Here is a 27,699-nt window from a genome sequence, read left to right as displayed (position 1 = left end):
CTACTACTGCTGAAACTGTCTGGGCTGTATATTCTACATCCTTTCATTTCTGCAGATCGTGGTGTTTGTCTGTGTGTCTCATTTTATAAGACACTGTAATCATTGTAGAAGCTAGTGGTGGTGCTGCGGTAGCGTTGTCGCCTCACAGTAAGACATCCTGTTCGATTCTCAGCTAGAGCGTCTTCTGTGTGGAGACTTGCGTGAATGGGCATACCTTCGTTGAAGGTTGTGCGTCAGAGCTGGCAACTCGGCACGTAAAAATCTACTGCCAATCATTAGCGGACCGGAGTTCCACTGTGGCGGCCCCTAACCGGGAAAAGCCGAAAGACGCAACAATTTTTGTTCTTTTATAAGACTATTTTATGTGGTTTTCTTGCCATCTGTTGATATTGGGTAATCCATGTTATGCGAACTTAATCGTTGTCAATAATGCTTTGCTGTTTGTGTTTCCAATGTTACTCCGCTACCTGTGTATTGTAGTGTTTACACAATCCTAGTGCAACAATATTGCCACATTATTGTGCCTTTCAGTATACAGATAGTTTCCCTTTTTGCTGTAATACAATCATGCAAGGCAATTTCAAGTTCTGTTTTATAGATCCTGGATTTGGTTGTTTCTCCTACTTTTTCTGACTGTTTTGGGCTATCATTGTTGGCTTTTAATCTTTTGGTTTAAATTCAGCTCTCCTTAATCATTCCTGTGTCGCATCTTGGCCAGTATGATTGTTTTAGCAATCCTGTTTTCTTGTTGCTATATTTGTGCTTTACAGTTCTTTCCTTTTCTGCTGCGGTAGCGTTGTCGTCTCACAGTAAGACGTTGTCCCATTCGTTTCTCAGCTAGAGCGTCTTCTGTGTGGAGACGTGCGTGAATGGGCGTACCTTCGTTGAAGGTTGTGCATCAGGGCTGGCAACTCGGCACGTAAAAATCTACTGCCAATCATTAGCGGACCGGAGTTCCGCTGTGGCGACCCCTAACCAGGAAAAGCTGAAAGACACAACAACAGTTCTTTCCTTTTCTCAGCCTTCGCTTTATATTCTTTTTTGTTTTTCTTTGCATTTTCACTTGTATGTTTGTCATCTACTTCTGGTTTGATGTCCGTTCTCAATCTTTTCCAGAATTCTTTTGCTAAACTAAGCAAAAATTAGACTTTATGTTCATGCTTTAGAACTTTTACTGTTTTTGGTTTGATGAGGTCAGCAAATATGTATATAGTCCCACAACTGAAGACCTGTACTTGTAGATGTCCTGCTATTTCACTACTGCAGTATTCATTACAATAGGGATCCCCTGCCAGGGGCGGCCCAATGTCTGGCCAGTATACCAAAGCCTTTAGGTTAATTTAAGGTATACCGTCACATGTATGCTCCTCACATAGCATAGAACATAAAGGTGATATCCAAATGTACCATCCTTAGAACTTCTTTGCCGCCAGTCTACGTGCCATCTCTTGATCAATCTGAACACCTGCTCCATTGCTGGCTCACCAAGCCATTTCAGAGGAGTGCCCTGTTAGGGTTTTTGTATCGTATCTTTTCCTTTTTTGTAGCTTGTGGGGTTTCATGTCATCCAAGAAGGGCCAGTTTGGGAGACAGATTCCCTTAAAGACCATCATGAGCAGTGCTCGTTTTGTCTCTATGCTTCCTATAACCATACACTCTGTTCAGTTTGTCAGGCCTTTGTTCCTAAGACATTCCGCAGTTTGGCTGTCTTTTTTGGCCTTGTATTTGGAGAATCAGCATCTTAAGCTTTTAGCTGACGACACAATGGAAGGAACTTCCCGCTCTGAGGAGCAGCCATCCGTGAAGAAGGTCGCCAAGAAAGCTAGACCATATTATTCAGCTGTTCAGCTTCCTCCGGATGTCTTTTCCGAGGCAAGCGAAAGCCTGGAGGATTGCCCAACTCCACCATTGGATTCTTTTGCCACAACCAATTTAGAGGCTGGCATGGATCCAACCTTAAGCACATTCTGAGAGGCCTTGCAGATGTCCATTTCGGACATTCAGGGGGAACTGCAGCTGATTATTTCTGAGGGGCCTGGGGTGTTCCTCAAATTTTGGTCAGAGAAGTCCCAACTACTACTATTGAATGCTGTCTGGGGTCTGAGCCTTCTAAGTTCTATAAGGCAAACCTCCCCTTGAAGAAAAAAGCAGAAGACTAAACTTATTGCTGCAGCTCTTAAGGACTCGCAGAATTTCACTCAAGGGTTGTTTAAAGCTTTGATGGCTTTGAAACTTCCTCAGAGTGTTTCTTTTCCAGCCCCCCCCCCCCCCAAGAGACCCAGAGAACGGGAGGAGGTGGATTCAGATGAGGAGTCCCTTGCTTACTTATCTCAGATTCCATCTCCTTTAGACTAGGGGTCTAAGGAAGAGGAATTTACTACTCTTGACACTTCTTTCGAGGAAATTTCTTTTGGGAACACAATCTCCAGAATGATTGAATTTTTTAAAATGAATTGTGCTCAGGCTTCTGAGTTACAGAAGAGGTATTACAAGCTCCTGCAGATGGGTTCTCCCAGATCTTCTTCTGCTGTTCCTCCTGTTTTGGCTGCTTTGTTGAATGCCTTTTCTAATGCTTTTAAGGCTCATGATTTCCAGCCCCCTGCCTCCAAGAAACCAGATAGGTTGTATAGGGTGCCTGAGGACTGTAAATTTCTATGTAGGTGCCCTTCGGCTCATCCTTCCTTCAGTGGTGATGTGGCTTCTGACAAACCATCTCAGTTGCTGTCTTATCCTAAGTTACTTTCTTCTGATAAAGATAGCAGAACTAGGTAATTTCTGATCTTCCAGACTCTGAAGGGAAGACTTCTGCTCTTTCCCTGTGAGGGACTTCTTCCCAGGTGTTTTGTCATTCCATTAAGTATAGTTGTAATGCAGCAGATGCTTCCTCTAGGGCTGCTGCCTTTGGGTCTGTGATGAGGAGATCTTCTTGGCTTCGGCTTCAACCTTTGCCTGATACTATTAAGGCTAAGCTGATGGATTCTCCTCTGGAAAATAAACGCTTGTTTTTCGAAGTTGCTGCTGCCTTGTTTAAGTTCTGTAAGGATAATGGCAAGGCTTTACAGGAACTTAAACATGTGTTTGTTTCTCCTGTGTCTAAATTTTGGAGAAATTACCCAATATGCCAGCTTTTGTTTGTGGGCAGTCTCACCCCCTCCCCCCCAATGGTAAGAAAGGTGGGAAGTGACCTCCTGCTAAAGCTACTCAGATTTTTGTGCCCCAGAAGTCTACTTTTCCTGGCTAAACCAGATCCTCTCCGACTATCCTGTTATTCTCAGACACATTCCCTTTTTCCCCTCTCTTCCTGTTTGATTAAAGATTACTCAGGACTACTGGGTTCTCTGTCCATTGTCCGCCAAGGGTATTTCATGGCCTGGAAATCTCTTTTTCCCCTTTTATGGGAATTCTTCAGCTCCCTCAGGAACCGCTGTCTTTTTCTTTCCAGGGGTGTTTCAAGATCTCTTGACTCTGAGAACTTTTCAGGAAGTTCCAAAGGGGAGGGGGGTTTACTACAGAATGTTTCTGGTGCCTAGGAAAGAGGTACTTGGAGACCTATTTTAGATCTCTCTTCAAAAGACCTTTTTTGAAGGTCCCCTCTTTTTAAATGTCATCCCTTCAGACTTTGTTCCCTCTTCTTCTTCCTCAGGCTTATGTGGTGTCTCCTAGATCTCAAGGATGCTTATCAGCATATCCCGGTTTATCCCCTTTTCAGGAAGTTTTTACGTTTCTTTGTTGCTTCCTGGCATTTTCACTTCTCTGCTTTGCCCTTTGTCCTTTCTTACTGCCTGAAGGGTATTCATCAAATGCCTTGCTCTTGTTTTTTGCAGGCTAAGGGAGATTCAAGTTTTTCCCTTCTTGGGCAACCTCCTGTTTCAGGTATCCTCTCCAGGTACCTTGTTGCAAAATCTCCATTTTGTTGTTTCCCTTCTGCAGATCCTGGGGTTCACTATAAATTTCAAAAAGTCCTTTCTGACTCTCGGGTCATGTCTTTCTTGGGTGCAGGGTCCAGTCGGTTCCTTGGTTGGCATCTCTGCCTCCTCCCAAGGCCTTAACTCTCATTTCCTTTTTTCAGTCACTTCTTCCTCTGACTTCAGTAACAGCTATGGAATTTGAGAGTTTTGGATTTCATGGCTTCCACCATTCCTATGTTCCCTTTTTACCAAACTGCACACAATTAAGTTTCAGTGGTTTCTGAAGTCAATTTGGCTTCAACATTTCCCTCGAGTTTGTAGTTCCTCTTCTGCCGTGTCTCAAGCAACAACTTCAATGGTGGATTCAGAATTTGTCTCTCAATCCAGGGCTTTTTATCCACCTCTTCCTTCTCAGGATCTGTTTGCAGGCACTTCACGCTTGGGATGGGGAGCAGCATGTGTCTCCCTGAAGGTGCAGGGAATCTGGTTGCTTCATCAACAGAGAGAGCTCATCAGTGTCAAAGAGATGCTCTTCTGCTTTCTCTTTAGACTTTTCATTCTTCTCCCCAGGTCCTCTCAAAGTGTTTACAGACAATACCACAGTGAAGTGGTATGTCAACAAACAGGGGGACAAGGTCTTATCTTCTTTGCCGGTTGGCACTCCTAGTGTGGAAACTGGCTAGCCAGTATCAAGTGACTCATCAAACAGTTTGCATTCTCTCAGGTCAAAGCATTGTGGCAGACTCTCTGAGCAGGTCCATAACTCAGTCACATGAATGGATACTTTACAGGGATGTGTTTCTGGGCATTTATCCACCAGTGGGGTACTCTTTAAAATATATCTTTTTGCCTTCCCTCTGAACAGACAACTTCCTCTATTTTGTGCCAGAGTTCCAGGTCCTCTGGTTTGGAAGGTGAATGCCCTTTCTTTTTCCTGGAAGGGGATGCTTCTGTATGCTTTCCCTCCCCTTCCTGTCATCCCAAAAGTCTTGTTCAAAATACAACAGGATGCTTCCAAAATCTCGGTGACTCACTTTTTGCAGAGATAACATTTGTTCCCTCTTCATATATAATAAGCCAAGGGTAGCCATCACAAGTTACCTCAGAGGGTGGACCTACTCACACAGGACATGGGATCTCTCATCCATCCCCAACCTGTACACTCTTCAACTGACAATTGTGGGTGATAGGATTTGGTTTCCAAATATACACCTTTTTTTTTTCCTGAGGACATGCTTAGGGTCCTTCAGGAGGCCAGGAAGCCCAATAGTAGCAAACCCTACTTATCCAAATGGAAGAGGTTTTTGCTGTCTGTCTTGTAACTTGGATCCAGTTTCTGTGGATGTTCCTTTGGTTCTTTCACATCTCTGTGAACTGCTCAATGCTGGGTTGGCTCTTTCTTCTGTTAAGGGTCACTTATCAGCTATCTCTGCTTGTCTGCCTTTATCATCTCCTGTAGCTTCTAGATTTGAAGCCAAACAATTTCTTAAAGATGTCCTTCGTATTAGGCCTCCCATGAAGCCCGTTCCTCCTCCCTGGGATCTTAATTCTGCCTTAGAAAAATTGACCCAGGCTGCTTTTGAGCCTGCAGCCTCAGCTTCCTTGCAGTATTTCTTTAGGATGACTGTACTTTTGTTGGCTCTTACTTCTGCCATACCGGTGTCTGATAGTTTCATAAGGACAGGGTGTTCCTTGTACTAATCCTTCTTTTATGCCCAAGGTGGATGAGTTGTCCCTTAATCAGTCTAGTCATTCACTCACTTTTTCCCTACTCCACAGTCTGCCTGTGAGAAGGTGCTGCAAATGTTGGAAACGCATAGACAATTCAGATTTTATTTGGATAAGACTAAGACTTTTTTGTTTCCTTTCATCCTAGGTCCTTAAGATTGGCCGTTTCTAAGCAAGCTATTTCTTCCTGGATTTCTAAAGCCATTTCTTTTTGTTTTTCCTTCCATAGTAAGAGTTTTCCTTCTGTTAAGGCACATTCTACAAGAGCTGTGGCTTCTTTTGGTGTTATTTTTTTCCAAGGGTTTGGATACTAACTCTGTTCTTGAGGCAGCTACTTGGACTTCTGTGCATACATTTGCCAAGCACTACAAGCTGGATAGAATTTCTAGAGCTGGTTTTGTAAGGCCATCCTTCATGGCTTCCTAGAGAGCTCTGCTGGTCCTTCCTCCCCAAGTTTCTGCCTGAGCTTTGGCACCCACCCTATTGTAATGAATACTGGAACAGTGACATGGAAGGACATAGTACAGTTGTGTAAAATCTTACCATAACAGTAGATGTCCTTCTCTTCACTACTGAAGTATTCACTCCCTCCCTCTACCCCCTAGTCCATTTCTTTTCTGGATGAACTAATTGCCTGTTTCCTTCTTGGACTGGCATTCCTCCTGCGGCTCTCATTTCTGAGGATGGTACGTCCGGATGTCCCCTTTATGCCCTTTGCTACATGAAGAACATACATGCGAAGTACGGTGTATCTTAAAACAACCTAAAGGCTTTGGTACACTGGCTGGCTGGCTGGTTCCCTTGGCAGGGGATTCCTATTGTAATGAATGCTGTAGCTGTGAAGAGAAGGATATCTACTGTTATGGAAAGATTTTACACAACTGTACTTAAGTTTTGAGGAGGACTGTACCCCCTTAAAACTAGGGGATATACGTTCTTGGTGTGCATTGGTTTTTGTGTATTATTTTAATAAGCATGCAGCATTTTTCTTGCCCAGCTAACTCGGTGCTGCTTAAGGTAGTCTGTCACACCAAAGCTTTAAGTTAAAATAGGAAGAGCAGCTTGGTTTATAGTTTGGAGTTAAAACTGCTTTACCATCTAGGAATTAACTTTAATTTTATAAAGTATTCCTTACTGAGTTTTGTTCTCAATTGTTATTGCTGACCCTTCTATTTCCAAATATTTATATGTTTCCTTCTCAAGTTCCTTTGCATCCCGTTCTTGTCCCAGTTTCATATTTTCTTGGTGTAGCCACTTGATTGTTATAAATCTTGCATCTGTACATGTATTAAGACCAAATATCATTCTTGTATTATCTGCAAAAGTTTTGACTGTGTAATTGCGTTGTCAAGTCCTCCTCTGAAAACTGTCTAATTTGTAAGTCATCCACCAGAGTAGATATGTCTTTGAACAAGGTCACTTTCTAGAAGTTAAGCTGTAACCATAGGTTAGTCTATGAAGTAAACAGCTTAATGGGTTAAGGCCAAGACAAAACAGCAGTGGAGGCAAAGAATCACCCTGGAATATGCTCTTGTGATTTTTTTCTTGTATTGGGATATTAATTTGCCATTTGCTGTGGCTCAACTACAAAGTGGTTTGCCACAGTTTTAGTCACCGTAATGTAGGTGGTCAGTGTTGGGTGTATCTTGTACATCTTTATTCCTTAGTCCATTAATGTTGGATGCTGTTGGATGCTATTTTATAATCTATACATGGCATATTTAGATTCTTTCCCCTTTTTGCAGCTCACTTTATTTAACAATAGATTATCCTTTGTTCCATATAACCTTCTTTTATTACCATTTAATTATATTACATGATAGATTTGTTTGCAGTATAACTATAGATATCTGTATTGTCTAGTTTATAATTAACTTATCAGAAGACAAGTTATTGGTCTTTAGCTCTTAGGATGGCTTGCAGGCTCACTTTTGATGAGTTTGGAACTTTTTTTAATTTTGTCTCCATTTCTCTAGATGTTGCTTCCCACTTCTTTTCCTCTCTATTAGAGCCCCCCCCCCTTTTTTTTTCTTCAAACGCTGTTATCCATTCCATGATTTTGTGTTCAACTGGGGTCTTCCCAAATGCTTCTCCAAAACTTCTTCTTATGACATTTGCTTTGTTTCCTAGCTCTCTACAATACTTTTTTGGGTATCAGTGAATTGCCAGTATTGTAATTTTCTTTATTACGTATTTACATGTGCTGATATTTTTAGTTTATTTTTGGAAATGGTGGATGATAAATCCAGGTCTGTTTTAATATTGTTTCTTGCTTTTCCACATATACCTTTCTAAGAATTTTTGATTTATTTTTTGTGTTCTAACAGTGATGCTTCATGTCTTATTTGCTTTACAATATTCTCTAGGCTCCCAAATGTAGAGCTGTTTGTGTTTTTTTTCTGTCTATATAAAACATCATCACTTCTAACTCCTTCTTAACCTAGTGTCTTTATACAGTCCTTGTGTCACATTCTGACCGACTACAGTACCCTGTCCAAGTTGCTTGCAAGTCACAAAGCTTATCTCAATAAACTCGTCCTTCTGCATTGACCCAAATGCATCATTCTAGGGATTTTAACTTCTCCTACTTTAACTTACACACGTGTACATCAACAAACAAATATGCACAACTTTTTGTTGCTTTCATTACAGCTTCCCTAATCAGGAAGTACCCTTTCCCACTAGAAGTACTAACTTACTTGATCTTGTCCTTGGCCACTCTTCTTCTGTCTGCTCCCCTGCCCTTTGCCAAACTCTGACTGATCGGATTGGACTGCCACTCTGTGGTACTTTTCATTGTCCAGCTCTGCAGTCTTTAGAGACTTCTCCAAGGCCAGCCTCTTACCTTTGCTGATGACTTGAGACAGTTCAGCAACTCCCTAACCTTTAATGCACAACTCAAGATGAGCAAATACTGCAGTGTATACTCATGTCTCAGTTTTTGAATTTCAGGGTGATGTTCCCATTTGCCTTGTATACAAGGGCAAATTTAAAAAACTTAACTCCTGCGATGGAACTCGGCCATAAGCAAACTGTATAGCAGATGGAAAAAGTCCATAGCTCTAAAGAAAAAAAAAACAGCACATCAAAATCATCCTCAAAAGGGTTGGTAAGGAATGGGGGAGTGAGAGCAAATTGTAGAACGTGCATTATGAATAAAAATTGCTATATCAGCAAAGGATGAGCCAAAGACAACATTTAATTTTGTAAAGAACCTCAGCAGTAATATCCATCTTTACATCTAGCTTATCCCTAGTGGCATCACCTACTCCTGTCCTGGAAATGCACTGATGCTGAAAGCACCATCTCTGGGTCCAGGCAACAATACCTTCTGTTTCCAAGTCTGTATAAAACACCCTCTATTGGACCTTTTTTAAACTGTTCCTGCCAGCCTTTTCACTGGATACACTTCAAAATCCTGGAGAAAAGGTGCAGTATTGCCCCGGAAAAAGTAAGGCCCCACTATGGACAGTGGCAGCTATAGACATATCTGCTTCACCTCCGTCATTTGCATGGTGTTGTAGTGTACCATTATAAACCTTCTCAGCAGGGACATACGGAGCCTACAGTCCCTAGACCCAGACCAGTTTGGGTTTATGAATGGTAGTTCATGTCTGTTAAATCTAGTTGGTTTCTTTGCAAGAAACAAAAAAGACAGTACCCTCTTTCAGCTTTCCAACAAAAAGCTTTAATATCACATATGCATGATATTATAATTGACACATTCAAATACTGTAATTAGTGTAAAGTAAGGATAGCTATGAAGAGGATGAAGAATGGAAAGGCTGTTCGTCCAGATGACGTACCTGTGGAAGCTTGGAGGTGTTTAGGAAGAAATGGCGGTGGAAGTTTTAACCAGATTGTTTAATGAAATCTTGGAAAGTGAGAGGATGCCTGAGGAGTGGAGAAATGGTACCGATTTTTAAGAATAAGGGTGATGTGCAGAGCTGTAGTAACTACAGAGGGATAAAATTGATCAGTCACAGCATAAAATTATGGGAAAGAGTAGTGGAAGATAGGTTAAGAAGGGAGGTGATAATTAGTGATCAGCAGTATGGTTTCATGCCAGGAAAGAGCACTACAGATGCGATGTTTCCTCTGAGAGTGTTGCAGAAGTACAGAGAAGGTTAGAAGGAGTTGCATTGTGTCTTTGTGGACTTAGCGAAAGTATATGACAGGGTGCCTAGAGAGGAGTTGTATGAGGAAGTTGGGAGTGGCAAAGAAGTATGTAAGAGTGGTACAGGATATGTACAAGGGTAGTTGACAGCGGTGAGATCTGCAGTGGGAGTGACAGATGTGTTTAAGGTGGAGGTGGATTGCATCAAAGATCAGCTCTGAGCCCTTTCTTATTTGCAGCGGTGATAGGTTGACAGACAAGATTAGACAGGAGTCCCCGTGGACTATGATGTTTGCAGATGACATTGTGATATGTAGTGAGAGTAGGAAACAGGTTGAGTAGACCCTGGAGAGGTGGAGATATGCTCTAGAGAGGAGAGGAATGAAGGTCAGCAGAACTAAGACAGAATATATGTATGTGAATGAGAGGGAGGATAGAGGAATGGTGAGGATGCAGGGAGTAGAGTTAGCGAATGTGGATGAGTTTAAATACTTGGGATCAGCAGTTCAGTGTAATAGCAAGTGTTGGAGAGAGGTAAAGAAGAGACTACAGGCAGGATGGAGTAGGTGGAGAAGTGTGTCAGGAGTGATTTGTGACAGACTAGTACCAGTAAGAGTGAAAGGGAAGGTCTACAAGAGGTTAGTGAGACCAGCTATGTTATATGGGTTGGAGACAGTGGCATTGACAAAAAGGCAGGAGTCACTGGATGTGGCAGAGTTAAAGATGTTAAGATTTGCACTGGGTGTGAGGAATAAGTGTATTAGAGGGTCAGCCCAGGTTGAACGGTTTGGAGACAAAGCCAGAGAGGCAAGATTGCATTGGTTTGGACATGCTGAGGAGGGGTGCTTGGTATATTGGGAAAAGGATGCTAAAGATGAAGCTTCCAGGTAAGAGGAAAAGAGGAAGGCCTAAGATAAGGTTTGTGGATGTGGTGAGAGAGGACATGCAGGTGGTTGGTGTGACTGAGCGAGATGCAGAGGACAGGAAGAAATGGAAACAGATGATCCGCTGTGGCGACCCCTAATGGGAACAGCCGAAAGAAAAAAGTGTAAAGCATACCGGTTTCGGCTCTAAGCCTTCATCAGTGCAATATATTGCAATATCTCGCCCCACCACTTGTAATTCAGAACAAAAATAGGATCCACAACCAAAAAATTGCACTTTATTCATCTGCTTTTACTGTAGTTTTGTATCTTCCTACTTTATTACTTTATTTTGCTTTTGCTGCTTGTTCTTAAAAGTATTCAATTGCATTTATTATGCTGCATTTATTACTGATGTTAGTAGCCTGATTAAATTGTAACTGTTATTCTAAGCCTTTTGGTTTAAGCACTTAGGCTTCAGGCCAGTTTTACATTGGGAATGTTTGTGGTCTACACTTGTGGCAGGAGAGGTAGCTTACATTCTTCTAAGTTGAGTATTGCTGGTTGAAGGCTTAGTGTGTCTTTTATTCTAAAAGTGTCTTAGTTCTGGTTTAAGCACTTGGCCTTCAGGCCAGTTATTTTACATTAAGAAGGCTTGTTGTCTACACTCTTGTGGGAGGAGAGGGTAGATTCTGCGATTCTGAGCTGGCAACTGCTGGTTGAAGGCTTGTTGTGCCTGCTTATTTTAACTGTTTCTTTCCAAAATTGGTGCACATTGTTTGCTGTAGCATAGACTAAATTCAGAGCTGCTGAATCTAGCTCTCTCTGTATAACTTGAGTACTATACCAGGCCATCTTTCCTTGGAGAGGGTTCCCCTGCACCCTAGTGGCAGGAGTGTGCAGTTAGAACTTGTCTAGTTGAAGGCTGCTAGAACAGGGCTCGGTTTTGAGCTTTTTTTCTTGGTTAATTTGTTTAAATCAGTTTTCTACTGTTATATTTAAGTGTGTATCTGTTCTTCTGTGTTGAATCAACCTAAACAGAGTTTAAATATCTTTAGTAATGTCTGGTTACAGGTTTTGCTGTATCCAGATTTGTTTGTGTGATTTCTTTGTTTCCTGCAACACCATTTTGTGCTGGCTGGGGCCTGCCTGCACTTAGTGGGAGTAAGTGAACTGGCTGGAACTGGTCTGGCATAGGGTGCTTAGCCAAGAGCTCAGGGGCAAGGGTTAATTGGTCAATTCCAGTGCTTCTATTTTACTTTTGTTTTTGTTGTATTTAAACCCCCGAGTTTGCACGGGTTTGTGCTTGTTTGCACGTTGTGCACTGCTGCACTATTTTAAACCTTTGCGAGGTATCTCAGCTGCATTTATTTCCCTTACCAGCACTCCTATGTAAGTGAGGCCCTCCCTTGCAGCTACTGTATTGTTTTTATCCAGCCTTATTCACACCAATAGGTACTCTCCTCGGATAGTACCCACTGTACTATCCCTGACCTCTCTTCCACAGATTTTGACAACCATGGATGGAAAATTTCCTGTGTTTTCCCCTTCCAATCTGGTTGATATGGGCATCTTGAGACGGTGTAGCAACTGCCTCATGTACATGGGCAGCCCTCTACTACTACTACTACCTATGAACACAGTATGTGAGAGATGCAGTTACGTTAAGAGCCTAGAATCCTTACTGTCTCAGTCACGAGCCAGTAAATCTGGCACTGAAGGTTGTCTGCTCAAACACTACAAACACTACCCACACTTGTATAACACACACCTACATATGCAGAGGTTCTCAGTAAAAACATACCTAAACAAGAGAGACCTCCGAAGCAAACACACACATGCACATCACAACCCACAGCACCAAGTACCACACATACATAGTACACACGCCTGTCTCTCTCAGCCTCTAAGGCCCAGCCATAAATCCACCATACTAGTCATAGGAGACTATCATGAGACAAACAGATGTGCCCCTCACCAGGCTAGACAAGGAGAAAGTCACGGTAAGTTGCTTGTCAGGTGCTAGAATCTGCCATATCACCCATGCACTCAAGTCTTTTTTAACAGGTACAGTTATGACTCTGTCGTAGCCCTTTTTGGTGTGAATGACTTGTGACATACCTGTATGGACTATATGAAGAGAGACATGATTGAGCTTGTTGAATGTGTCCCATGCAGGTATGTCTCTAGCCTTAAGCAGCATCCTACTGTAAACCAGAATGATGCCTCAATACAAACAGAAAATAATTGACTTAAACAATTAGTTTAGTGTCTGGTGTCATTCTAAGGGATTCAATGAAGTGAGGGTAAATGGCAGGAGTAAATATGACTCTCTTAAGGTAGCCAAATGCCTCCTCATCTAATTCTTGATGAGCATGAAGAATGGATGAAAGAGATTCCCACTGTCTCTACCTGCTATCTAGTGAAACCACAATCAAGGGAACGAGCTTGACAGAATCAGTGGGGAAAGAAGACCCTGTTGAACTTGACTGTAGTCTGGTACTGTGAAGAGACATGAGAGGTGTAGAATAAGAGAGCAGCCTCGGCTGCCGGTGAAATACCACTACTCTTATTGTTTTTTCACTTACCAGGTGAGGTGGGGGTGCGAGCCACACTGGGGCTCTCTTCTGGCTCCAAGCATCCATGTGTGACCTGCTGTGGGGACAATGTCAGGTGGGCAGTTTGACTGGGGCAGTACACCTGTCAAAGAGTAATACAGGTGTCTAAGGTGAGTTCAGTGAGGACAGAATCCTCCCATGGAGCAGAAGGGCCTGGGAAGACATGATTGACAGACCATGATGCTTTGCCAGAGATGGCCTTCATCTGTCTCCCCTGGGCTTCAGGCTTCTGGCAAAGGCCCTTGCGTCCTCCATAGTGCCTTTTTTAGCAAAGTCATGAGCCAAAATTACCAACGTGAAAAGTTCTTGTAAACGAAATTTAAAGGACGTGCTGCTAAATGCTTGGAGTCTTGGCATGAAACTGCACTCACTGCAAGTATTCCTCATCCTGGAGGATGCTGACATTTGTGCAGTCACTGAAACCTGGTTTAAAGCTGCATTAGAGCACCCCAGCCTTACATGGCTACTTATCCTACCATGTTTTCAGACCCCAAACATTGTGCTACAAAGCCAAAGGAGATGGAGTTTCAATATTTATCAAAGACATATTGGCCTTACATATTATCTGCAATTATACAGAGCTGAGTATATATTTTTTTGGTTATAGATTTCAATTGTTGCTTAGATCTGTGTTGAAACTGTTGTCTCACTGTTCTGAGAGACTGATCAGCAAACATACAGAGTTGAGAATATATTTTTGATTTTAATGTTTGTACTGTTAGTTTTTGCTTAGATCTCTGTTGAAACTGTTTTGTTCCACCCACCCTCCCTATTTTTGGTTTGTAGTTTAAATTTGGTGGCTTTTGCAGTTGCCCGCCCACTGTAGATTTGATCTGGGACACTCCCCCGTCCCATCTCTTTACCACATTCTACCTAATAAACTCTTTCTGCACTTGCTTTTAGTCCTTTTTAATTTAATTGCATTTTTTAAGCTGTGTTTGGTCTAATATTGCTGCATACGCAAGTGTGCTAGCTTGCACTGCATGTGAATTGTTTTTTACTACTGTTTTTGCTACTTTTCTGTAGAAGAAAAAAAAAAAAAAACTGTAAGCCTGTTTCCTACCTTTCCTGTAACTAGCGTTCCAGATACAGATTTGCTGTATCCAGGACTGTATGTAAGCTTCTGAGTCTCCCAAGCTTTTCTGTGTTGGAGGGAAGCCTTCTAGCTTATCAGTGGGAGTGGTAAGCACTAGGTAACCTATCTACCACGTAAGTAGTTGTTGTGGCCCAGAATTTGTAGTTATTGGCCGTTTGGGCAACCTCTTTCATCTCTCTCAACTTTCTGATTTGAAAGCCTGCATTTGCACTTGTTTCTGTCCTGTAACTCATCTAGTGCAGATACAGATTCTTAGTTTTAGCACTTAAATTTGATTGTTTATGCTCAGCATGGTGGTGCTGGCGTTAGCGTTGTTGCCTCACAGTAAGACTCTGTCCGGTTCGATTCTCAGCTAGAGCGTCTTCTGCGTGGAGACATGCGTGAATGGGCGTACCTTCGTTGAAGGTTGTGCATCAGGACTGGTAACTCGGCACGTAAAAATCAACTACCAATCATTAGCGGACCGGAGTTCCGCTGTGGCGACCCCTTATAGGGAAAAGCCGAAAGACACAAACATGCTCAGCACTTGTTCAGCACTAAATAAGCTACTAATTACTATAGCACTCTATCTTCCTCATTACCTAGAGGAAAACAGTTTTTGTACTTACTTTTCTCACTTGCTTAGAGAAAAACTGCTCTTGCACTCACTTTCCTCACTTATCTAGAGGAAAAACCCTGCAACTCTCTTTTTGCGCAGTCTTGCACACAGAGCAGCGTCAGGCAGCGTGGGTTAGCTGGGGTATACTATTCCCAGCCCCACAAAGTCTGCGCTGTAAATTTTCCCTTAGAACTAGGCAAGCCTCAACTCAAGTGCTTCAGATCAGCTGCTCTTATTGCAGCACTTGCAAAACAGAAATCAGCACTTGTCCTAATCTCCTAGACAGCACTGTTATTCTCCAAATTTCCTAGACAGCACTATTATAATATAGCATAAGACCCTTGATCGTCCGCAGAACTTAAAGTTTAATTTACTCTTCAAAGCATGTCCAGAGGTCAGCTTCAGGTGTACTTTCCAGTTCATCTGGTGGAATTGGGCATCCTGAGGCAATGTCACAACTGCCTCATGTATACAGACAACCCTTTCCTCTTACCTCTAGACACAAACACTTGTGAGAGATGCAAATACACAGCCAGACTGGAGGCTAAGCACTCTCAACCCATGCCTGTAACAGACAGTCAAGAGGATAAGGGACACACTTGCATCACACTACCTGTCACACATGAATCTACAAAACATGCAGCAGCAAAACATACGCATAAATACACAAAAACATATTTGGAGGCACTAGGTACCAATCTGAAAAAGAAACAATGCCCTCCAAAGCAGACAAGCAAGCAACCTGCACCCCCAAACACAAGCCAGAAAACACATAATTCACCTCGGCAGTGTGCCTCATAACAGCCCTTAAGGCAAAACACCATACCTAACACGCTAGTAATAGGAGACTATAGTAAGGCACACAGATGTTCCACTCACCAGGCTGAACAAGGAGAAGGTTACTGTCAGCTGCGTGTCGTGTGCTAGGATCCGCCATATAACACAGGCACTTGGGTCACTCCAGAACAAGTACAAGTATGACGCTGTCATTGTACATGTTGGTGTGAATGATCTAAGACGTACCTCCCTGGACTACATGAAAAGAGACATTGAGGAGCTCTCTGATCATGTAGCCCAAGCTGGTATGACCCTGACCTTGAGTAGCATACTACCTTCACCTAGAATGATACCACAATAGAAAGACAAAATGATCAATTTCAACAATTGGCTAAGCTTTTGGTGTCATTCTAAGGGGATCCAGTGTCTATCTGCCTGGGATGACATGATAGACCAGCCTCGCTGTTTTGCCAGCGATGGGTTGCACCTGTCACCCCTAGGCTTTCGAATACTGGCCAAGGCTCTTGCCATCCCAATAGTGCCTTTTTTAGGCAAGGCTCAAAGGACAAACCAACCACCGTAACCAGCACAGGTGACCAAAAACTAAGGGTAGTGCTACTCAACGCCAGAAGTCTCAACCTCAAAATGCACACACTCGAGGCTCTCCTCGCATGGAGAAAATCGATGTTTGTGCAGTGATGGAAACCTGGTTCAAGGCTCGAGAGAGCACCCCAACACTGCCAGGTTACAATTCATATCATACCTTCCGGCCTCACTTACCGGATCGCAGTACAAAGGGCGGAGGTGTATCCATATTCATCAAGGATACCCATATCTCCAGGTTAGTAGCGCAGCGTGATGCCCCAGAGATCAGCAGGCAAAACCACATTTCAAGTCGTAGCCGGTTATAGATCGCCCACCATGTCCCAAGATGCTCACTCTGCATTCCTTGAGACATTGGAAAATATAAAGGTCCTACCCAACACCATAATCTTGGGTGATTTCAACTACCCTGGTATAGACTGGACGAACTATCAATGTTCCAACTCCTATGCTCAGCGATTCATAGAATTTATAAATTCAAATGTCCTTCCTAATACTTGGGTTTCCCAGACATTTGGTCTCTGGCTGCAAACTGAACTGTAAGATATAATTTGTATGGCCTAATTTCACTTCGACTATTTTTCTAATTTGCTGCAACTGGATTGTGATTAACCTCTTCTCTTCCAGTATCCTCTGTTAAAACCTGCATTTAATTCAGTTAAATAATACATGTACATTTCTTTTCTTTCTGGCAGGGCTCACTGATACATTTTTAGCACAACTTTACAAATACATTTTCAACACCAGCTTCGGTACAAATCGGTTTGATATTCAAATACCATATAATTCTTTACTAAATTCCATCTGTTTGTGCTGGCATATGTTGTACATCCAGTGCTCTTCTTCTCCTGGCATGGCTGGCAGTACCTCAGATCATCACACAGTGTATGAGCTGTTTCAGTACTAAACCATAACACAAGTGCTTGTACATCTGAAGAATTGATTTGCCTAGAATGTTTTGCTACTGCATGCAAAAGCCTGTTAGTCATCCTAGGGCAGTGGACATAATGGAAAAAAATGAGCAGATAAAAGAAAATCAAGCAAATCATATGCATCTTTTGGAAAATAATGGGAAACGTTTACCACATAGCTGATAATCCGGCAGCCCAAAAAAACAATCTGCTTGCTGCCAGCTCACAGGAAAACAGCTAGTCACAGGAGCAAGTAATAAAAATCCAAAACGCTTTATTGCACAAATCAGAAAGTTGAGCGCTTTCACTCGCACAACTGCGAGTTTCATCAGACTGCCGGACTGTTTGGAGTTCTTTCTTTGGTGCAATCTGCTGTTTTCAGTTGTTGTTACATAGCTGATAATGAAATACAGTTCTAAATAAAGGGTCTTGGAAAGCTGTTTAATGGACATAAGACTTTTGTGACACTGTAGTTACAGGGTTGTAAATATAAAATGTCCCAGTGCTGATGCCCAGGTGCAGGGCAGTATGTTGTAGTACTGATTCTCATCAAATCTCTCCCTGCATTATAAATATAGATGTAGTAAATGTCCCAGTGCTGATGCCCAGGTGCAGGGCAGTATGCTGTAGTACTGATTCTTATTGTCCCCCCCGCATCTATAAATATAGATGTAGTAAATGTCCCTGTACTGATGCACACATTCAGGGCAATAGGCTGTAATATTGAATGTTCATTGTGTTTCACTGTTGCAGGCATCACCTGTGGGTTATCCCTGCTGTGGTAGCCCACAGCTGGCCTAGATACCAGATTCAATGTTTTTCTGTGTCTGCTGCTGTCACTTGCTGACTTGACGTCAGGTTGTCAGTGCTATAAAGGAAGGCAGCCAAAGTCATTACATCAGTCTTTCTTGCCGTGGAGCCTGTAGCAGAAGTAGTTCGCAAGTGTGCTGGTTGGTCGCTACCAGAGTTTGAATTACAGCTGAAAACTCCTGTTGGGGATCTATATTTTCTTACACTAACCGATGTCAGAAAACATTAACAATTGTCTCGCCCATGGAAAGCAAATCCCACACCTAGACTTCTATTCATACTGCATCACTTGTTTAGGCCCAGACCACGATGTCCCCTGTTGCTGGTTCTGTGCTCTCTTTAACGTGAGAACCATTCATCGTAAAGCTCTTATTGTAGCCAGGTATTTTCGTCTTGCGTCTTCGCATTCTGAAATGGCATTCGTCAGCCAACAATCTGTAGACGTTCCAGAAAAGCGTAAAGATAAAGATAGAGACAGACCACACAAAGCTATGCCTTCCATCGACTCTACCGTGAAGCAGGTAGTCAGTCTCCGGAATTCATTGAGGTGCCTTTGCAGCCCCTGATGCCTGATTTGATACCTTTGCAGGCCTCTACTGAGACCCTTTCGGAGTCCAGTATGCCACAGAAATCTTCTAAGTCTTCCAAGCCTTTGGTTGTCTCTGCCTTGGTTGGGTCTGGAGCCACAATGCAGGCACCGGCTTCTGAGGAGGTTTTTCGCGCTACCAAATCTAGACAAAAAAAGGACGTCTTCTCATCCGGCTACTGTTTCTCTCAGACCGATGGATAGAAGGAAGGCCACTCCTAGGAAAACTACCTGTAGCCACCATTTTACTCCTGCCCCACCACCCCAAGCTCAAATGCTTAAAATGGCGGAGGATCTGATCACCCTTATCAGAGGTAGTCGGGCCACAACGTCTAAAAGGAAAAGAGACCTTTCTCCTGAAATACTGACAGAACAGGATTCTGAGGAGTCTGATTATTCAGATTTTGAAGAACAACAAACCTCTGACTGCTTAAGAGGATTCAGATGCAGAGGAATCCATTCCTTCAGCCTCCCCACATGAATATCTTTCCTTTGGGGAAAGCCTTCACACCCTCTGAACATTTCCACTGGGAATCACAGGCCTTCCCTCAGTCTAAGAAAAGACCAACTGTTTCTAGACCTGCCCCAGCACAGACTCTTGGCCATCCTTCCAGTCTTAGAGGTGGTAGATGTCTTCCATGAATCCAGCTTGGCTCCTAACACCCTCCACCTGCTCCCAGAAAACCTGACAGGTATTACAGAGTACCGGATTCTCACAAATACCTGTAGAGAAATCCTACTACAGACCCGGAGGTCATTACACGGGGACCAAAAGGAGCCAAGTCTAATTCTGCAAAGAATCCTGTTCTGTCAAGGACTCCAGAGCTCTGGACAGATTGGGTAAAAAAAAGTGTACACCTCTACAACCTTGGCTATCCGAGCACTCAACTGTCTGTTTCACATGTTAAAATGTCAACAACACACTTTGGAACTAATAAAACAAAAGATTTCAGCCTTTCACGACTGTGCCAGTTTGAAAGAGTTAGCAGATTTACTGCACTCTACTTGTCTAGTGGCCAAACACTCATTAGACTGGACAGCAGTGTCAGGATCTGTCATTAGGAGACATGAATGGCTGAAGGAACAATCTCTCCCTGATCATGTCGAATCTAAATTACTTGATGCACCCTAGGATAAGGATTGCTTGTTTGGAAAGCAGAAGAGGTGCTTAAAATATGGAAGACAAAGCAAAATCTATGCAAACAGTAAAAGATTTCTTTCAAGTACAACCTCCTAGGTTCAGCAGGAATTTTCCCTCAAAGCACTGGTCCTTTCCTGCACCTAGCAGAAGGGGCAAGGTAAGCCCCGCAGGGACAGACCACCCAGACTGCTATCCCAGGGACAGCAGAGAACCGAACAGTGGACCCCACTACCACTCCAAAAGCAGGGAGTTCTAAGCCATCCTTATATGGACTCTCAATGACTCCCTCTCCCCCCTCTGCCCTCTTTTCACTCACCACAGATTAGGAGGAAGGCTCTCCCTCTGCAAAGAAAATTGGCTTTCTGTAACAAAGGACCAATGGGTCTGAAAGATCATTTTTCAGGGATACAAATTCCCCTTCAGCAAACTCCCAATTCCAAGGGGGTACCCAGACATTCCTCCAAATCAGTGGGCAGAGGCATTGAAACAAGTCCAAACTCTCATATCCCAAGGGGGCAGTAAAACCTCTCCCCTCAGATCAAACAGACAAAGGCTTTTATTCCAGACTAGTCATTGTTCCCAGAAAAGAGCGCACTCAGTGCCCCATCCTGAACACCTTGGTGGTCCCCAAATTCAAAATGCTAACTTTGTAACAGCTGCTCCCTATGCTGACAAAAAATGCCTGGTTAGTTACTCTAGATCTAAAAGATGCCTACCTCCACATCCCCATAAGGGAATCCTGCAGGAAATTCCTTCACTTCAGAGCAGGCTCACAACACTTTAAGTTCTCTGTGCTACCCTTTGGCTTATCTACGACTTCCAGGGTATTCACCAAATGCTTAGCCCCGGCCATAGCCTTTTGCAACAGAAAAATATACAAATAACCTTATCTGGACAACTGCCTCATTCAGGTAGATTGCAAAGAAAAGCTCCTCAAGGACCCCCTCTTTGTCAAAACCCTCCTAACCTCCTTAGGGTACACCATCAACGAGAAGAAATCAGAGCAAACACCCTCCAGGCAAATCATTTTCTTGGGAGCACTGCTGGACACAGCATCCCAAATGGCCTTCCTATCCCCAGAAAAGCAGAGTTTCCTGCCTCTCTATTTTACCCAGCTGGCTTCCAGAAGTCACCTCACTGTGAGGATGTTCCTGCAAGCCTTTGGGTACATGGCATCTTGCATCCTTCTAATTCCTGTGGCCAGGCTTGACATGAGAAAACTTCAGTGGTACCTAAAGAACCTTTGGTGTCAGCACTCTCAACCTCGAGAGACCCTTCTCCCTCTGATGCCCTTTATAAGGGCCGAGTTTCTCTGGTGGGCAGGGGCCTGTGCCCAGAACAAGGGTCTTTCCTTCACCCTCCATCCAACCGGGCAGACCATTACCACTGATGCCTCAGACATTACTTGGGGTGCTCACCCTAGAAGGCAGGTGCACCCAAGGTCTTTGGAATGCCCAGCACCTTCCCTTACACATCAACCAGAAGGAAATGTTGGCAGTACAAAAGGCTGTGGCAGCCTTCAAACCCCATCTCATGCCAGGGGTTCTCCTTATCAAAACAGACAACACCGCATTAATGTGGTATATCAACAAAGAGGGAGGAACCCAGTCTTAGCCTCTATGCAGGCTAGCCATGAACCTCTGGCTGGCAGCCTCTTCCATGGGACTACATCTGATAGCCCAATACCTACCAGGGATCAACAGCACTCTGGCAGACAACTTAAGCAGAAACTTACTGGACACCCACGAATGGCAGCTCCACAGAAAAATCTTTTTACAAATCACTCAGGCATGGGGGACTCAGGAGGTGTATCTCTTTGCTTCGCATCTCAACCATCAGCTGAAAAAATTCTGTACCAGTGAGTATCGCCACCTAGCATGGAAGGTGGATGCCTTGACCTTCCCTTGAGCCACCCTTTTTGTGTATGCATTCCCTCCTCTGCCTCTTATTCCCAAGGTACTGATCAAAATAACGGAGGAGAGACCAAAGGCCATCCTTATTGCTCCAGATTGGCCCAGACAACATTGGTACACCTTAATGCGCAGCCTGACCTTACAGCCTCCCAGGCAGCTTCCCCTAATCTCAGACCTTTTGACTCTGGTAAGGGGGGAAATGTTGCACCCAGACTTGCAGACTCTTAAGCTATCAGCATAGCTAATACTATAAAGGCAAACAAGGGGCCCCTGTTAAGCAAACAGGTCCTAGACATTATCACACAGGCCAGAAGGCCCAGCACCAGAAAATCTTACGCAGGAAAATGGAAAAGATTCTGCTCTTGGAGCCAGTCTGGGGTGTGGGGGGGGGGTCATTACCTCACAACCTTCCATCCCTGTTATCGTGGACTACCTAGTGGAGCTACTTAATAGTGGCCTCTCCTTCTCTGTTAAAATCCACGCCTCAGCCAAGAGCAGCCCCTGTTCTCCCTTGCTTTGATTAAACAATTCCTCAGAGGGGGCTTCTAATGTCAGACCTCCCAGAAGGCCACTCACTCCAGCCTGGGACCTGAATTATGTTTTGGAAAAACTAACATTGCCACCCTTCAAACCTGCTTCTTCAACAGAACTAAGATACCTCACCTGGAAGACTGCCTTTCTCCTAGCTATCACCGCAGCCAGAAGGGTTTCTGAACTTCAGGCACTGATGGCCATTGAGCCCTTCATCATCTTCCATGCAGACAGGGTCTCCTTGCAGACTAATCCCTCCTTTATGCCCAAGGTGGTATCTAATGTAATTCTCAACCAGGCCATACATCTACCCACATTCTTTCCTAACCCTCAAAACAAGGGAGAAAGAATTCTGCAGTCACTAGATGTGTACAGACAACTCAGATACTATCTGAACGGTACTAAACCCTTCAGGAAAATGGACCAACTACTTGTCAGCTTTGCCCCAGGAGCAGGGTGAAGTCAATTTCCAAACAAACCATTTCCAAATGGGTATCACACTGTATCCATTTTTGCTATAGATTGCATGGGAACCCCCCCCCCCCCAAGCATATTCAAACCCTTTCCACTAGGGCAGCCTCCACTTCCACAGCATTCTTCAGAGGATTTCCCACCAGGGACATCCTGGAAGTTGCCAGCTGGACTTCTGTTCATACCTTTACCAAGCATTACCACATACCTCTGTTTTCTAAGGCTAGGGCAGGGTTTGCCTCTGCAGTTCTGCAGGGCATGCTGACCCCATTCCTAGGTCTCCTACTAATCCTAACCCTCTCTTCAGCTTTGGGAATCCTCCCACAGATGATGACTGCAACAGTGAAACACGAAGAATATAGTACAGATGTGTACACTTACCATAAATGTAGATGTTCTACTGTGTTCACTGTTGTAGTCCTGGTTTCCCTCCTTCCTTCTCCCATGTATCTTCTTTCCATAGGGAGACATAAGCTTCTTACGGTGGCTTTTAGCCACCAGGACTACTTCACCATATTTGCTTGGGCCTCTGACTGGTTAGGGGAAGAACAACTGATGTAATGGTGTCAGATGCCTTCCTTTATAGCGCTGACAACCTGATGTCAGTCAGCAAGCGAGAGCAGCCGGCGCAGAAAACATTGACTCTGGTATTTGGGCTGGTCGAGTGCTACCACAGCAGGGGTAACCCACAGGTGATGACTGCAACAGTGAATACACTCTCACATCTACATTTATGGTAAGTGTACACAACTGTACTTTCTCATTAAGCCCCCCTTCCCCATTATAAATATAGACAGTGTGAATGTTCCCATGACTGATGCACAGGTGCAGGGCAGTAGGCTGGAGTATTGATTCTCATTAACCCCTCCCATTGTAAATATAGCATAGTAAATGTCCCCATACTGATGCACAGGTGCAGGACAGTAGGCTGTAGTAGTGATTTTCATTAACCGCCCCCCATTATAAATATAGCATAGTAAATGTCCTGGTACTGATGCACAGGTGCAGTAAGTAGGCTGTAGTACTGATTCTTATTAAACCCCCCATTATAAATATAGACTAGTAAATGTCCTCATACTGATGCACAGGTGCAGTGCAGTAAGTAGGCTGTAGTACTGATTCTTATTAAACCCCCCCCCCCATTATAAATATAGACTAGTAAATGTCCTCATACTGATGCACAGGTGCAGTGCAGTAAGTAGGCTGTAGTACTGATTCTTATTAAACCCTCCCATTGTAAATGTAGCATAGTAAATGTCCTCATACTGATTCACCGGTTCAGGGCCGTAGGCTGTAGTAGTGATTCTCGTTAATCCCCCCCATTATAAATATAGCATAGTAAATGTCCTCTTACTAATGCACAGGTTCAGGGCAGTAGGCTGTAGTAGTGATTCTCATTACCCCCCCCCCCCATTATAAATATAGAATAGTAAATGTCCCCATACTAATGCACAGGCGCAGGGCAGTAGGCTGTAGTGTTGATTGTCATTAAACCCCCCCATTATAACATAGTAAATGTCCTCCTACTGATGCACAGATGCAGGGCAGTAGGGTGCAGTAGTGATTCTCGTTAAGAATCCCCCAATTATAAATATAGACATTGTAAATGTGCCCATAGCGGTGCACAGGTACAGGGCAGTAGGATCTAGTATTGATTCTCATTAACCCCCACCCCCCCTTATAAATATAGCATAGTAAATGTCCTCATACTGATGCACAGGTGCAGGGCAGTAAGTAGGCTGTAGTATTGGTTCTCATTAACCCCCCCTTATAAATCTAGCATAGTAAATGTCCCCATACTAATGCACAGGTGCAGGGCAGTAGGCTGTAGTACTGATTCTCGTTAAGCACCCCCCCCATTATAAATATAAGTGTAGGAAGAACATGTAATTTTAAGATAGTAAAGGCGGTTTGCCATGTAAAATGGAGTAATCGTGTTGTAGTACTGAAGATGGCATGTAAACATTTTCAAACCTATTTATTTGGGAAGTTTGCATAGTGGTGCCACTCATTTACATTGGCTGCGGGTGGCATTCTAGTTTTCTCTTTATTTTATTCTTAATAGTTGTGTAATTTTTTTTTTTGTTAAAATCTGAATGCAATAGTTGTGTTGAGCCTGACATCCTTGTTTTTGTGAGTTTGCATTACCTTGAGGCATGAACTTTTCCACAGTAAGGGAAAGCCTTTCCCTGGTATTTCCGTGTTGAGTTGCACTTTTAGTCTTTGTGTTAATGTTGCAGTTGCGGAATAATCTTGGAATGACCATTTGTCTTTTCATGCCTAGGTTTAAAGGAGTTAAAAAAGGAGGCGTAAATGAGAATGCTTCTTATTACATCTTTACTCAGTGCCCTGATGGGGCCTTTGAGGCATTTCCTGTGAACAACTGGTATAACTTCACTCCCATTGCAAAACATCGGACGCTGACTGCGGAGGAAGCGGAAGAGGAGTGGGGCAGGTAAAGTCCGTATATTCAGCAGTAGCACTGTGTACACCTTTACACATCTTTGTACCTTCTATGGCCATATATTCTTTTTTAATTCTGTGTATGCTTAAATATTGTTCCACATGTTCACGGACTGACTTCTTTGCATGCGTGCACATCGTCACACCTCTCCAATTTCTTTATAACCACCTATTCCCACTACTGCACGTCATGTCAACACACACACACACCAACATCTACTTTTGTATGCATTCTGTAGCAGATATACAACTTCCCTATGTCTGTTCCTTCACCTGCGTGCACTATTGAAGCTGTTGTTCATTTACATGCCATTGCATTCACCACCTTGCAACCTTGTGTGCCATCACATCTTATGTATGTATGTTTATGCATTCACCGTCTTGAACCTGCTTGAACCCCTACATGCCATTGTACCATCCACATTTCAGTATATTCACTTCTGTTCATCCCAGGACATAATGCCAGTACACTCTTCAGCACCTTCATGCACAGTTATACACATATACATCTTTCACATGCAGGGCAATCCCATGCATTGCACCCTTGCACAGTGTGCATCTTGCACATGCAAATGCATTTACTTCCATGCAACTTTGCACGCCATTGCACAGTCCACTTGTCAATCCATTCATCAGCATGCAGTCTTGCACACAGTTAACACCTTCTGCTTGCTGTTACATTCACTTACATGGCACCCATGTGTATTATTTCCCACATCAGCAGATTAACTTAAATGCACCCTTTCCTGCTGTTGCACCTTCACAAGTCCATGTATTTTCCATGCATGCACTACTGTTTGCACCGTTCGTCAACTTGCAGACACACGTCTGCACACTTCTCTTTCATTATGCTTTGTCATGTATTCTGAGACTGACTAGAACAAATGGGTAGAAATGTTATACTGAGAAGTGAAAATGCCGAAACGTAAACAAAATACAGTTCTGTTTTGTAGTGCTTAGTTGTTTTGAAGTTTTTTTCTGCATCTGTATAGCTGTGAAGCTGCTGTGTACTGCACATTTATTGTGTAATGCATTGTTAACATTGAGAAGGCAACAGTCGTACTAGGCATGTGTAGTGGACTAACTTGGAATAATTGATGTTTATACAGGTGTAACAAGGAATACATCTGTGTCTTGTGGATAATTGTAATTTTATGTTCCTCGCAACAGAGTTGCACTTTGTATTGTGAACCAGAACATTGTATGTTCAGTGTGTAATTTTTTAGATGGAAGTTTTAAAGTGGGGAATGTATATGTATTTGGCAGATTTAAGCAGAATCATACATTTATGTACATTTTAGTCGAATTAGTCTAATTCAAGTCGAAAAGTGTTTGTTTGCTGTTTAATTTAATTGTTTGGCTGCCCACCAAAGTGTGGTAGCCTGTACTACTGACTTGTTGCCTTTTCTGCATTTAGCGCGGAGTTGCAACTAGACCACCATCGGGCAGCGCCGGTTAAACAAGGGTAAACTATTTCTGGCTCTGTAAAGTCTGCTCTTCATTTTTTCCCTTAGAACTGCTCTACTTGTAATCTAAACAGTCTATTCTCTATCTGTAAAGCTCAGCACTTGTTCCTAAAGCATTTTTTAGTCAGGTAAAGCACTTCTATATTATACAAAGTACTTCACTAGCTTAAAACCCCCTTGAGTACCCACTTCCCTACAGGTCCTTTCTGACTCAGTTACACAGCAAACTTTTTCATTTCTTCTAGCATGTCAAAGGGTCAGTTGCTAGTGTCCTCTCCTGCTCAGCTGGTGAATCTGGGAATATTGAGGCAATGTTACAATTGCCTCATGTACACAGACAACCCTCCTCCTCCCACAAAACACAAATACATGCGAGAGATGCAACTATATAGCCAAACTGGAGGCTGAGCTCTCTCAACTCAGGACTGGCAAAACCAGACAGGAGGAGGAGGTAACCACACACACCATAAACCCAGTCTCACATAGAACTATCACAACTACAAATAAAACACACGAGCACACAAAGGCATACTCGGAGGCACTGATCAAAAATCTACCAAAACAGCAGAGGCCTCCAAAGCAGACACCCAAAAACTGCCACCTCATGACATAACACAAGCAACACATAGATCACAAAGTCAGTGTGCAAATCAGTCACAGCCCTTAAGGCCAAACACAATGCCAGACACACTTGTCATAGGTGACTCCATAGTCAGACACACTGATGTCCCACTCACCAGACTGAGCAAGGAGAGGGTCACAGTAAGCTGCCTGTCGGGCGCTAGAATCCGCCACATAACACAAGCACTCAGGTCACTCCACAGCAAGTACAAGTATGACTCTGTCATTGTTCATGCCGGTGTGAATGACCTGAGATGTACCTCCCTGGACTACATGAAAAGAGACATAAAGGAGCTCTCAGATTATGTAGCCCAGGCTGGTATGACCCTGACCCTGAGCAGTATCCTACCTTCACCAAGAATGATGCCACAATACAGAGACAAAATGATCAGATGTCCTTCAAGGATGCATCTGCAGTCCTTACAAATGGGTTGTCCTGTCGTCAGGCAGCCCTTCGGTCGGCCGGATTCCAAAGTCT

General features: G+C 43.4%; 1 protein-coding gene across 1 annotated transcript in view; it reads left to right on the top strand.

Annotated features, from left to right (window-relative positions):
- The window catches only part of GTF2F1 (general transcription factor IIF subunit 1), a 903,716-nt gene that overhangs the window by 65,302 nt on the left and 810,715 nt on the right, over positions 1 to 27,699 (top strand). The window contains exon 6 of the mRNA XM_044057223.1: positions 24,956 to 25,129. Within this exon, the coding sequence (XP_043913158.1) occupies positions 24,956 to 25,129 (174 nt within the window). The remainder of the gene's footprint in view (positions 1 to 24,955; positions 25,130 to 27,699) is intronic.

The sequence above is a fragment of the Protopterus annectens genome, chromosome 15.part0 (assembly GCF_019279795.1).
Source record: "Protopterus annectens isolate FY-2018-M chromosome 15.part0, PAN1.0, whole genome shotgun sequence".
Classification (NCBI taxonomy): domain Eukaryota; kingdom Metazoa; phylum Chordata; order Ceratodontiformes; family Protopteridae; genus Protopterus; species Protopterus annectens.
This window is presented reverse-complemented; position numbering and strand designations above follow the sequence as displayed.